At 40.5% G+C, this 14,051-nt stretch overlaps 1 protein-coding gene across 1 annotated transcript in view; it reads left to right on the forward strand.

Annotated features, from left to right (window-relative positions):
* CCAR1 (cell division cycle and apoptosis regulator 1) overlaps positions 1 to 14,051 on the forward strand; it is a gene marked incomplete in the record, with an annotated part of 43,758 nt that overhangs the window by 3,337 nt on the left and 26,370 nt on the right. Inside the window, 4 exon segments of the mRNA XM_034776274.1 lie at positions 10,437 to 10,609; positions 11,166 to 11,210; positions 12,278 to 12,310; positions 13,369 to 13,562. Of these exon segments, the coding sequence (XP_034632165.1) occupies positions 10,437 to 10,609; positions 11,166 to 11,210; positions 12,278 to 12,310; positions 13,369 to 13,562 (445 nt within the window).

Here is a 14,051-nt window from a genome sequence, read left to right on the forward strand (position 1 = left end):
AGACTTGCATCTGAAGAAGTGAGGTTCTTACCCACGAAAGCTTATGCTCCCAATACTTCTGTTAGTCTTAAAGGTGCCACAGGACCCTCTGTTGCTTTTTACAGATTCAGACTAACATGGCTACCCCTCTGATACAATCACATACTATTTCGTTCCACAGAGCCCCTGCCTCATTTAATGTGCAGGATGGATGATGCTCAGTTAATGAGCAAATAAGCAATATTTTGTTTTCCCATTATTCAGTGTGTGGCTTTAGTTTAGGCCTTTTTTACAGCACACTATTCAACCTCTGCTCTAAAGACAGAATTATTAATTTTCCCATGGGCTTTTCTGTGAAACTCATCAGTATAATATCAGAGTGTTTCATAAACACAAATTAATTTGTCTCCCAAATGCTCTGTGAAATGAGAGAGTATTTTCATCCCCATTTTACAGATGGGAAACTGAGGCATCGAGTAAGATCAAAAGTATGCACTAATTTTATGTTTTCAATTTGAGATGCTTAGGACTTGATTTTATAAGGTACTTAGCATTATAGGTGACTGTATATTCAAGCACAGCTCCCATTGACTTCAGCTGCAGCTGAGTGCTCAGCACTTTTATAAAAATGAGGTTCCAGGGTCTCACGCTGGGCATCCAGAAACGATAAGAAACAGTTAGTGACCATCTCTGAAAAGTTGGGTTTAAGAGACTTGCTTAGCATCACACAGGAACTTGGTGGCAGAGGCAGGGATAGAATTCAATTCTCCAAGGCAGCATTTAACTGTCTTAATCATGATACCTTTCTCTTTCAGCCATCACCTGTCATATGTTACTCATCTTCCAACTTCTGTAACAAATGAGGCAGGAATTCTGCAGACAAGTCTCCTTCACTAAACAGTCCTAATTCATCCTCTGAGCAGGTCCATCCTGTGCACTGGATGAGGCAGGGGTTCTGTGAAAAAATATAGTATGTGATCATGTAAGTGAAGACTCATTCCTAATGCATATTCACTAGGGGGCCAAATTAAGGTTACACAAACAATCTTAATTGGGGCATTTCCTAACTTTTGAGTGCTTGACTTTGCAACCTTAATAATGTTCTTAGTATCTTTTTTTGTATGTAATTTCCTCGCTTATTAAAAAAGCAAACTGAAAACACAAATTCCATCACATGGCAGTATATTGACACCCACGTGGATCATCACATTTGGAACCTTTAATTCCATCACGCAGACCAATGCCATTTGAGCTAATGGAGTAACTGATAGAAGATAACATACTATTTCTATATGGAGCAACAGTAGAGGGGGATGGTATAACTGTGAAACCCATTGGCAAAGTATTTGCTGACAGCAGGAGGAATGTTGAGAATCAGGAATCTTTGGTTCCATCCCAAGCTCTATAGGGGAATGTGTTCTGGGGAGCACAGACTTTTCTGCTTGTTCCCCACTCTTGAAGTTTAACCCCCTTTGCCCTGTCCCCTCCAACTTGTCCTGGTACTTTCTCTTCCCCATACCAGGTTCCTTGTTCCAATCCCATTCTCTTTGCCTACCACATCCCAATCACCAGTCTTTAGGCTTCTCATCCCCATCATTGCCTAGCCAGTTGCAGTTCCACATCCCATCTCTTTGTCCAAGCTCTCTCCCCCTCCATTCAGACTCTCCCAGCTCTGCTCCCTGTCTCCTTGTCTTTGTCTCATGCCAAACCAGTGGCAGTTCCTATTTATTCCTTTCCCTTTTGCTGTCTCTTGTCCCCCTTCCATTTGAATCAGATGGATTCTGACTGCCAGCAGCGGGAGCCAGTGGGAGCACAGGAGAGAGACTTTCTGCCTTGTTACAGTGCTTGGCCCTGCCCTGGTTCAGAGCCTACATTGCAGGGAAGTGGCCTGGCACATGTTCAGTTGCTCTATGGGGTAGGTGCATGCACAGAGCTGTAGGAGCTGTGAGGTGAGGGACCATGCTCAGTCACTCTGGAGTTGGTGCATGAACAAACTGGTCAACACAAGGAGAGGTGCGAGACTTGAACATGCTCAGTGAGAATGGACTCTCCAGGGTTTAGCTGTTAAATTCTAGTAAGCCTTTACTGAAAATTTTTTCAAAGGCTTATAACCTGGCCAAATTTGGGTGGATTTTCATGGGGAGGGCAAAAGGCACATTCTAAACTCAAAAGCCTCCACCTCTCAAATTTCAAGCGCCTGCTCCAAAGCATGGAAGTGCTAGTATTTTGAAGAGAAGGTCCCAAGGACTTTGTAATGTGGTCAAAATAAGGTGTTTCCCCCATCTTCATTCTCTGAAAGAGGAGACACCTGTCACAGAAATTTTCAACTGAAACTATTAAAGTTTGGCAAAGTTATAAGCAACTTTTCTCCAGCAGCCTTCTCTGTCAAGATTGCAGCTTGCAACACAGTAAAGATCCTTGGTTTCATGGCTTCCTGCATCTATTGTTTGCAAGACTTGGACTAAAGCCTTTCTGCGTTGGTTAAGGGTAGATATTATGGTGATGAGCACTACAGAAAATCTTGAATGAGTCTCATAGATGCAAGCATATTTGCAGATCCTGGTAATAGTGCTGGACATTTCCTGTAAATGCCTGCAAGGGTTTCCTCCTGTTCATCTGCAGTGATTGTGACACCCTTTAGGTTTTGGCTGCAGCCCTTAGTAGGGACCATCTTCAGAATCAAGATTTGTGGATAACCAGTGAAGCCAGATTTTTTTTATAAACTTCTTTGAACCTGGAACAATCTGATTTTGACTTGAAAGTTTTTCTTTTTCTAATTAATCTTAACACTATGGCTTTGTGCTAGATCATTGGTTTTCAAACTTTTTGTATTGGTGACCCCTTTCACACAGCAAGCCTCTGAGCGTGGACACACACCCCTTATAAATTAAAAATGAGGGGTAATTTAAAGGGGGCAGCCCCTGTGTATCCACCTTGTGAACCTCTGTGCTATATTGACAATGGGAAAATGAATCTTGGGGTGCTTGGACAACCCAGCTTTGCCAGTGATGCACTCTACCTCATCTTGAACCTTGGGCTTTTATACCAACTGGGAATAGTTTTTTGCAAGCACTTTGGAGGACAGGATTAGAATGCAAAATGACGGTGACTAATTAGAGAATTGGTCTGAAATCAACAAGATGAAATTCAATGAAGACAAATGCAAAGTACTTCACTTAGTAAGGAAAAATCAAATGCACAACTACAAAATGATGAATAACTGCTGAAAAGGATCTGGGGTTGATAGTGGATCGCACACTGAATGACCCTTTTCTGCAACTACATCACATTGTTGACTAATATTCTGGGGTATATTAATAGGAGTGTTGTATGTAAGACACAGGAGATAATTGTCCCACTCCACTGGGCACTGGTGAGTCCTCATTTGGAGTATTGTATCCATTTCTGGGCTCCACACTTTAGGAAAGATGGAGACAAAGTGGAGAGCATCCAGAGAAGAACAAGAAAAGTAAAAGGTTTAAAAAACCTGACCGATGAGGAAAGATTAAAAAAATTGGACATGTTTAGTCTTGAGAAAAGAAGATAGGGGAGGGGGGAAAGACACCTGATAAGTCTTCACATATGCTAAGAACTGTTATAAAGAGGACACCAATCAGTTCTCTGTGCCCGCTGGAGGTAGGGACAAGAAGTAATGGGCTTAATCTGTGGCAAGAGAGATTTGTTAGCTGTAAGGAAAAACTTGATAACTATACCGGTAGTTCTGTTCTGGAATAGGCTTCCAAGAGAGGTTCTATTAGAGGTTTTTGAAAAGAAGGTTGGGCAAACATTTGTCAGGACTGGTCTAGGTTTACTAGTTCCTGCCTCAGTGCAGCGGAATGGACTTGAATGACTTCTCAAAGTCCCTTGCAGCCCTACATTGTTATGATTTTATGATCTTCTGGGGAGGAGAACTAGCATGGTGGACAGCCTCATTCCAAATTATACGCTGCTCAGCATAACTGATCTCTCAGGTCTTCAGTGTTAGCCTGCATATTTCAAAAGTGGTGAACATTTCCATTAGATCGCTTTCCTTCTAAAGAGAATTCATATTCCTTTCTGTTTTGATCAAGAGGACTAGAGGTTTAGATTCTTTGAAAGATGCTTTTGCATGTATTCTAGAGTCAGGAGCACCTGTATGACTCTCCTGCAGTAACTTTCATTCTCAGTTCAATCCAGAAATCTTAAAAGAACAGAATTGAGTAACTTTTGTAATTTGCCAATTCCATTGCTGATTTGGTTAAGATTGGCTTCCTCGCTTGGGGAAGAATATGTGTAGGAGGGGACAAATGGCAAGTCTTCTCTGCTTAAGTTTCAATCAGTGTCGCTCCCTTTAGGGTTTGGGGAGTAGTTCATCCATCAACTTGTGCTCAAGACCCATGTCCTTTGTGGCTGTTGACCGCCTATGGAGGAGAACTGAGTACATTGTTAGTGATTGTCGGCACATCTGAGGGTGCTCTTGATGATGGACTGTCATTCTTCCTCTCGAGTAGCACTCTCCTTCTCTAGTGGTGCTCTTGTGTGGTTCTATGGGGTCCCATCTTGTCATCTCCTTTTGCTTAACGTGCATGTGATGTTGGGAGGAGACGTGAGTTGCAATGTCTGCAATATGGTGATGAGACACAGATTTATGACTCCATCCCCACTGAGAATGTGGTTGATTGCATTACTCCGTATCTGGGTGAAATTGGAACATGTAATGAGCATCTAGGACCCCCTACTAATAGAAATTGCTAAGACTTTATTTGAAGAGGGCAGTCTTATCACTTTCATTAAAGCATTCAGTAGTCTAAATACTCGAGAAGCTGTTGTTTTGCAGTACAGATTACTTTACTGGGAAAAATCATAAGATGACTGAGTCAGATACCAGCTATATGTGGATATTTCTCTTATAGCTAATACAAACACCATCATTCACTTATCTCAAGGCCTGCATGGCCAAGATCAATTCCTGGATAAAGAGTAGTTGGATGAAGTTAAACCTTGGCCTGACTCAGATCACTTTGGAATGGACAGGCAAAATCTTGGAAGAATATGCTGCCACACTAACACGAATCTCTGGAGGACATCTGCCCCCAGATCGTCAAATTCAAGTGCAGTGTTCTACACCTGGTTGGTGCCTTATACAATTCGTAATCTCATATAGTGACAGCTATAAAAAAGCTACTTTTGCTGTGCCCTATCCTATCTGATGCAGTCCAGGCCTTAACCTTCCATGTATTTGTGACTTTGAGGTTTGATTTATTGTAATGCAAGGTAACTTGGTAAGAAAGCGCCAACATTTCGGGGGGAGACTTCTGGTGCAGAAATCAGTGACCCATCTCCTTACTAAGAGGTTAATGAGAGTACATTATCACTGTACTTTGTTCACTTCTCTAGCTACCTTTTGAATATAAAATAAAAATTATGGTGGTGATCCAATAAACCTTATTTGAAGACTTGTGCCCTGAAGTGGGAAACTTTTCATTGTGGACTCCGCTGGGGTAGTACTTAGTTAATGTCCACAATTCAACTTACTTTATTTTTTTCTTCAATCAGCATACTCAGACAGTCAGAAAGGTTAACCTAGAAGCCCTATCTCTGATTCAGTATCTTTCATGTTTTCACATGCTATTGAAAAGATTTTTTTTAAGGGTCTCCTTATTGTCATTAACTTTATAAAAACATCCTAAACTTTCTGATACTTTTATTTATTACAGTATTAACTGTAATAAATAAAAACTGTTGGAAGTTGGGGTCTCTCCCATATTTTGTGGTTCTGTACACACATTTTCTTTAAACTTTTTTCTCTCTCCTGGTGTCCTGTGAAAGAGAACCATATAAACAAGAATAACTTGGACTTCTCAGGGGAAACTGTAAAAAGCAACAAAGAGTCCTGTGTCACCTTATAGACTAACAGACATATTGGAGCAGAAGCTTTCATGGGTGAATACCCACGTCGTTGCGTCTGACGAAGTGGGTGTTCACCCATGAAAGCTTCTGCTCCACTACGTCTGTTAATCTATAAAGTGCCACAGGACTCTTTGTTGCTTTTTACAGATCCAGACTAACACAGCTACCCCCCTGATACTCAGGGGAAACTGAAACTGACTGTACAAAAAAAGTACTGTCAAATGCACAGTCAAATGAAATAGAGATTCTTCTTTAGCTTTAGTTACCTTAGAAGTTTCTTGCAACAATACTAAGGCGTCTACCTTCCTGATCTTTAGATGTGATGGTCACAGTCTTTATGGGATCACTATTTAAGCCATTTGAAGTTTCTCGTGATATAGCTAGAAGGAATGATTTGTTATTGACAGAGAGAATGGGTGAAATCCAAGGTCTTTATATGGTGGTCCATATAAACAAGAACGTCTTGTGTCACCATCCTGAATTTCTGACTTAAAAAAATCTGGTATTTTTTTTGTTTTGTTTTTAAACCTAAATCAAACCTTGTTTTCCCCCTCAAATCCTCAAGAATTACCTGTGGTGGTAGATGGTTATGCAGCCTACATTTTAAATATATTCTTAGTTACCTTTAGGTAGACCTCACACACTATTCGTAGCATATGGAGAGAATTCCACAGAATACAGTCTTTATTTACTCGGATGTTGTCTAACTCAAGAACACTTTACATACAGACCTACTATAAGGGTACAGATGTCTCAGTATCTAAACTCAAACTCCAGTAAATCTAAGGCAGTAGCCTTTATGCATGAGAAATTTCTTTGTCTTTGAGATTTATAAATCTCAACAGAAACCCTTGAAAGAGAGTAGTAGTATTTTCACTTCAGAGGGGTAGGGTGTGGGGGATGTTTAGACACAAATTAAATTACTTGGCCAAGTCACAAAGGAAGTTTTTGACAGAGTTAGAAATTGAATCTGGGTCTCTTGACTACCAATCCAGTGCCTTAACCACAAGACCATCGTTATTCCATGGGCTTTTATGGTTACGTAATGTCCAATAAGTGGGACTCTGTATGTGAGATTTTTGAAGGAGAAAGAGAAGCTACTTAATAGTAAATGTAGTTAGTTGACATGATTTCTTATCTAGATGTGCACTTTTCCTCTTCTTTTCGAGTCTTAGGCTCTTTGTGAAAAGGAACTCGGCTGTGCTGGGGCTCCTTAAGTAATCCTAGGATCACATTTTTGGTCCCACGAGGAGGGCATGCGTGCATAGCCCTAACACACTGCTGTTTTTAGAGACTTCTACCTTGACACTCAAGGTCACACAGGCATCCTGCAAATATAGATCTATTTCTCCTTTCTCAGTCAACTTCTGCTGTTTCATCTTGTAGCAAAGACTTAGTCTGGTTTATTAATAAGGAAATGATTGTAATGTTACAAATTTAGAATTACTACTTCACTACTTGCTTAATGAAGTGAAGATGAGGTATTTTGTTTAAGTATACAATTCTGTTAATTTAAGTAAAAATTCTAAGACTGTTACATCTATGAAAAGTTAAATGGATTCTGGCCTGGTCTGCTCATCTCTACAATCTTTAGATAATATTTTGTAGTTTTGAAGATTCCTTTTTATTTTTGCTGTATATTTTTTCCCTCATATACATCTTCACTGTCATAACAAGCCTAGAAGACAAGCTCAAAGGAGGATATGGTTCCCTTCGGATCCCATTAATTCCACTCTGCAAACTTAGCCTCCTCTTTCTGTATTTGATTAGTGAGCTGTAATTTGGCATCCGTAATGTAGATTTGAAAAGTAGTTTTGGAACCCGTGAAGTATTTTTCCGAGTAGAAACAGTGTTCTCTACAGAGGTAGTTCTTTCAGTTTCATTTCTTCTGTTCTGCTTTTACCAGCATGTGTGGTGTTGTGGCAAAATGATTAACAAAATTTAACTAAAATCAACAAAGATGCAATTCTTTTAAAAAATTACAATGGTACAATTTCAGGTTTTGCCCTTCAAATTTACATAATAGAAATTACTAAAATATCCTGTGAGTTTCACAAACTTGCTAGTTAGATTTTCTTAGGATTGGTTTACACTAGAAAGTATTGGCATTTATAGCATTAGTTCATGCTCGTGGAACTTTGTGTCAACACGTGAAAGTGCTTGCAAACATTCTAAGTACCATTATAAGCGCACTAGCTACAGCAGAGGTGGGCAAACTACGGCCTGCAGGCCACATCCGGCCTGCAGGCCCCTCCTGCCAGGTCCCTGAGCTCCTGTCCTGTGAGGCTAGCCCCTAGCCTCTCCTCTGCAGTTCCCCCGCAGCCTCAGCTCGCTCCGCTGCCGGCACAATGCTCTGGGCAGAGGACTGCGAGCTCCTGGGGCGGGACAGCGCAGCTGCAGAGCCTGGCCTGACCTGGTACTCTGTGCTGCAGGGTGGCGTGGCTGGCTCCAGCTGGGCGGCGCGGCTGCCTGTCCTGGCGCTCTGGGCAGCACGGCTGTAGTATCACCAGCCATCGGTGCTCCAGGCAGCGTGGTAAGGGGGCAGGAAACAGGGGATTGGATAGAGGGCAGGGGAGTTCGGGGTGGTGGGCAGGGTGTGGATAGGGGTCGGGGCGGTAAGAGGACAGGGAACGGGGTTGAATGAGGAAGGGGTCGGGGGGGGGTCAGGAATGAGGGGGGTTGGATGGGCCGGCGGGAGGCAGTCAGGGGTAGGGGTTCCAGGGGCGGTCAGGGGGCAAGAAGCAGGAGGGGTCGGATAGGGGGTGGGGGCAGGCCACACTTGGCTGTTTGGGGAGGCAAATCCTCCCCTAACCTGCCCTCCATACAATTTTGGAAACCTGATGTGGCCCTCAGGCCAAAAAGTTTGCCCGCCCCTGAGCTACAGCAAGGTTTACAACTGCTTCAACCCTGACCAGTTCAGTTTGACCATTTCAGTACTAGTGTAGAATGAAAGCTTAGGTAATGTAGCTGTCAGTATCAATTCATTTGGCTATCCTAGGAGAATTCCACCATGCTCTTGTGCTCTCGCCAGTAACAATTCTGGCGACTGATTCTGTCATCAGTAACACTGAGAGTAGCCCAGGAAAGTGATTGGTTGATGTATCGATACTCTTCTGGGAGTTATCAAAGCAATCCAGGAGCTGCATGAGGCATACAGACCACAATGCTAAGACCTTAGAGGAAACAGAAAAAGGGGGACTCTAGTGAAAATAGACAAAGAATAGCTATCTCTCACCTCTTTATCCCTAAGTAAATCTTAGCTCTCTACCCATTATCTCCAGGTTACTCCTCCTGTCTCTCAGTAAAGGACATATATATTTGTTGGGGGTCTTACTGCATTAAGATTGCGGGAAGGGAAGGTGGTTAGGAAATCTCATTGAGCTGTATGGAGGGGCCCATTAGGATGTCTTCCTTCTGGTTCTGGACTTCTCCTGTCTCTGGTTCATGTAGCAAAACCCAGAACAGAATGAAATATTAATCCAGCTATTAAAAAATAGCAAAAATCCATGGAAAGAAGGAAGTTAAGCTATTAATGTGACAAAATTAAAATTACATAAGTTATTTAAAAAAACTAGCAAATCAAACTCCTTACCTCCTTCTAACTTTAGAAGAGACGTTAGCAGGATAGCCAATATGATGCTAGTATGTCACCCTGTTACGGAGTATTTTAAACTGCTCCTTTTTCTTGGGATTGTATTTATGAATAGTGGGTGGCAAGCAAATAGGAATAATCCAAAGGGCTCATTTTGTATGGAGGGGGTTGAAATACCCTAATTTATAAGTAAATATTTTAAGATTCATTGCGCTGGTAATGACATCTCGGTTTGTGCTCTCATTACTAAAACATGACGTCTTTCATCATCATCTCTTTGTCACAGGCAATTTTGTCCTAAATCAGAGCTAAATCATGACAGTATGTGTGCATGCTATATGTGGTACCGTGTTCTTGATTCCATCAAGAAAAATGTATCTGAAACAGCACTGTTTGTCAGTCTGGCAGAATTGTGGTGGCTGTCAATGCTCTGTAACTACCATCAAAAAATAACATTTTTCACTTTGTGGTACCAGGGCAGAGCTTGCAAGGCTGAAGCTGTCCACCTTTTTGCCAATCATGAGCAGCAAAATTCTACAACTAACGTCTTATTAGCCACAGTGGTGCATCAAGGACTGCCATGTAGCAGAATTGCAGTTGCTAGTGCAGCCAACCTCCTTACTGCAGAAGAGCTTGTTACAGAGGCATGAGTTCCAGCAACTTCTTTTGTTGCTAGAATAGAAACCTGGTGACTGTAATATTATGGGAGTGGGTTCTGTTTATTATGGATTCTGATTTAATATGAGGCAAAGTGTGATTTTTTTTTTTTTTTTTTTAAAGGCTTGCTTTTAAAATATTTATTGTTATCTAAGATAGAGAAGGAAGGAAATGGCACCTGGGAGTCAAGATTCAGGAGTGCCCCAACCCCTTGAGAGAGTTCGGAGTAGGCCAGGGGAAGAAAGCACTAGCATTGAGAGTAAGGATCCTTTTCTTGCCATGATGAGTCTTAATGCATAACTGTTTGTTCTGTTTTCAGCTGCTCTTGGTGTTCAGCAGCCATCATTGCTTGGAGCCTCTCCTACAATATATACCCAGCAAACAGCATTGGCGGCAGCAGGCCTCACTACACAAACTCCAACCAACTATCAGCTAACTCAGACAGCTGCTTTGCAGCAACAAGCTGCAGCTGCAGCTGCTGCATTACAGCAGGTAAAGAACATTATGTTTTAGGGGTGGTTCTGCTGACTACACAAACTTCGTAATATAGAAAACATTGGCTCTTCAAGCCTAAACTAGCCTAACTTGAGGACCAGGTAGAATAAAATGTGTTTGCCTTCCCTGTACAAACAAGATCGATTTTTAGTGAACTGAGTTTTACTGTCAGTAAGCTCCACATTGAAAGTTCCAAATACTTCACTAAGCCACAATGCATAGTTTAGCAATATTTGACATAATTTCATGTTTTGTGACCTAGATATTTAATTATTTTGAGTGGCAGGATTAATGGATGATGTTTGATATTGTGGAATTCTAAGGTGATCCAGGATGAATTTTTAATTCTGATGGTCTTTGTTATAAGAGTAATTGGTGGACTGTATTGGTCAAGTTTTGTATTAGAAATTACCGAATTTGACAGTGTGTCCTCTAAAACAGATTTAAGGCAATTTATAAATGTTAGATTTTGTATTTGTTTGTTTCCTAAGGGATTTAGTAGCTGGCTTGTAATTTCTGTTCATCAGCTGTCTTGCTCTTGTATGTTTTTCAGCAATATTCACAACCTCAGCAGACGCTCTATAGTGTACAACAACAGGTTTGTCTAATTCTTATTGTGTACATCACAAATAACTTATACTGTAGTGTGCATGTCTTTGCAGGATTAGTCTCCGGACTGAATATTTTCTGAAACTTCTCCTTACTGAATATTTTCTTTAAACAAACAATGTAAATAGTTTGTTTTTATTTATGAAAGAGAATTTGAGTCTAACTTCACATCCATAGAGAAAAATCTCTAGAATAGGAGTCTGCCTTTTGTGCTCCATGGGGAATTTGAAATACTGTACCATGTATGTACAGTATAACCTCAGAGTTATGAACACCAGAGTTACAAACTGACCAGTCAGCCACACACTTCATTTGAAACTGGAAGTATGCAATCAGGCGGCAGCAGCAGAGATGGGGGAAAAAAGCGAATACAGTATAGCACTGTGTTAAACATAACTACTAAAAAATTAAAGGGAAAGCAGAATTTTTTCCTACATAAAGGTTCAAAGCTGTATTAAGTTAATATTCAGTTGTAAACTTTTGAAAGAACAACCATAACGTTTTGTTCAGAGTTATGAAGAACGACTTCCATTCCTGAGTTGTTCAGAACTCTGAGGTTCTACTGTATATGGTCCATGATAAATGCCATGCTCTAAATATACCATGTAGTTCAACTGCTGGAATGCTTTTGTCTAAAGAGGTTCCCTGTTGCATACGTTGTTGTCATACCTGAAATTACAGTATTGTGAGAGAATACATGGATTGATAAATTACAGTCCTAACCCTTCCCAGCTGCTCAAACTGTCTCTTTTGAGACACTCTATCACATGTCGTAAATATTAGTGATTTATGGTGGTGAAACTATCAAGAAAACTGAAGTGTCTATTACTGAGTAAGTCTGGAAATTGTGGTCCTAATGAAATGTATAAATGGACACACTTCCATAGATATGCAGAATATGACTATAGAAATGACCGAATTCCAATGCATTAACTGTTTCCACTCAGATAACTAAGTCAATGAAGCAAAAACGATTTTTCCTTAGTTATAAAGAGAAGGTAAAACTGTACAGTTTCTTTAAGTGTATAAAATTAATTTATAATTTTTTTATTTAAGTTGCAGCAACCTCAGCAGACCCTTTTAACCCAGGTTAGTTTGGCTGTATTGTTTGGTCTTCATCTCCAGACATAGGTAATAGGGCAATGTAAAATCTGTGATCTTGGCAATTGTTTTTATTTTAAGGGTATTTTACAGATAATGGTGGATTGCCTGTATACTGTCTTGTTACAATGTGTGGTATCTGAGCTGTACCAGTATGATAGAAGTTTTACTGGTACAGCTTTATTGTATTGTATCTAGCTGTAAAAATTTGCATAGTTTTAGTTTTATTAATAAAGGTAAAGGAAAGATTTTTATCCTTCAGCCATAGAAGGAATAACTTTTTTTGCATATTGTCTCATACAATAATTTAACTTGGACTTTAAGATTTTAATTATTTTACAGTATATGACAGTTTAGGGAAACTTTACTTAAGAGAAAATAATGTAATGCTCTGTATTTTTAGAAACAGTATTTCATATATACTGTTTTAAAGGGATCTTACTGATCTTGACAGGCCCAAAATGCCACAATTCTTTAAAGTATTTGTAGTTGATTTTTCAATGTTAGACCTTCAAAACAATGTGTGTTAAAAATCCACCATCAGTAAAAACAGAATACTGACTTTGTCACATTCACTTGTGTGCACATCATTCTGCTGACTGTATTTATGAATAGACAAGGAATTGAATTGACTAGTTAGAAAAGAATCTTGTTAGTTCCACACTCTGCTAATTTCCAGAATCGAACCCATAGGCTGAGTGGAGGAACTTTAAGAATGCAGTCCCAGGTAACCCAGTAGCTTGAGTTAATGGTGGGTGGCCCTGCTGAAGAGCTATGGATTTTTGAAAACGATGCAGTCTACCTTTTTTTAGGTTGATTGGAGTTCTTTAGTATCAGGGAATCATCTAAATTTATTTTAAAGTTAATTATTTCCTTTAGGAGTAATGTGTGGCTTTGTATGTGCTTTTCGCTTTGAAAAGTAGCCTCTTGTTTATAAAGTATTTGTTTTTAGAAAGATGCTTTTCCTTACTCAAGTAGCTATTCTTTATAATTGTGTCAGTGGGATCTGAATGCTTATAGAGTTTGATGTTTTATTTTGGTTACAGCCAACTGTTGCACTGCCTACTAGCCTGAGCCTATCTACTCCTCAGCCAGCAGCACAGATAACTGTTTCCTATCCAACACCGCGGTCAAGCCAGCAGCAAACCCAACCACAGAAGCAGCGTGTCTTCACAGGGGTAGTTACAAAACTGCATGACACATTTGGCTTTGTGGATGAAGATGTCTTTTTTCAGCTCAGGCAAGTGCACTTGGCTGCAGCTATGTTCTGTGATGTCATCACTAAGCAATGTTTCAGAATTTAGCTTACAAATTCTCTGCTACTGGGGACCATTTCTGCAGCTAGTTGACATCTAGCAGCAGTGCAAGTCAGATGCCTGGGTAGGATAGTGGCTGTTAATGCTAGGTTCATAATATGGACTTTTCTTACTCAAAACCCCATGGTGGGAAGCTCCTAGGAACCTAAATGGACTGAGAACCATGGAGCTGCAGAACTTGGGAGTAGTGGAGCCAACATAGCATGCAGTTCCTCTGTCTTAACACATGCATTTGAGGCTTTGCTGGTGTGGGACCAGAAAGGGAATTTAACGGCTCTAAGTATACACCTCATCTGAAGCAGGCATTATTTCCACTGGATTTTCAGACAGAAGTTAATGGAATTTGAAGGCGCGCTCGCCCCCCCCCCCTCAACTTCTTTTCCTCTTGCCCCTGAGTGAAGTATTTAAAGGGA

This window comes from Trachemys scripta, chromosome 7 (genome assembly GCF_013100865.1).
Source record: "Trachemys scripta elegans isolate TJP31775 chromosome 7, CAS_Tse_1.0, whole genome shotgun sequence".
NCBI classification, from domain to species: domain Eukaryota; kingdom Metazoa; phylum Chordata; order Testudines; family Emydidae; genus Trachemys; species Trachemys scripta.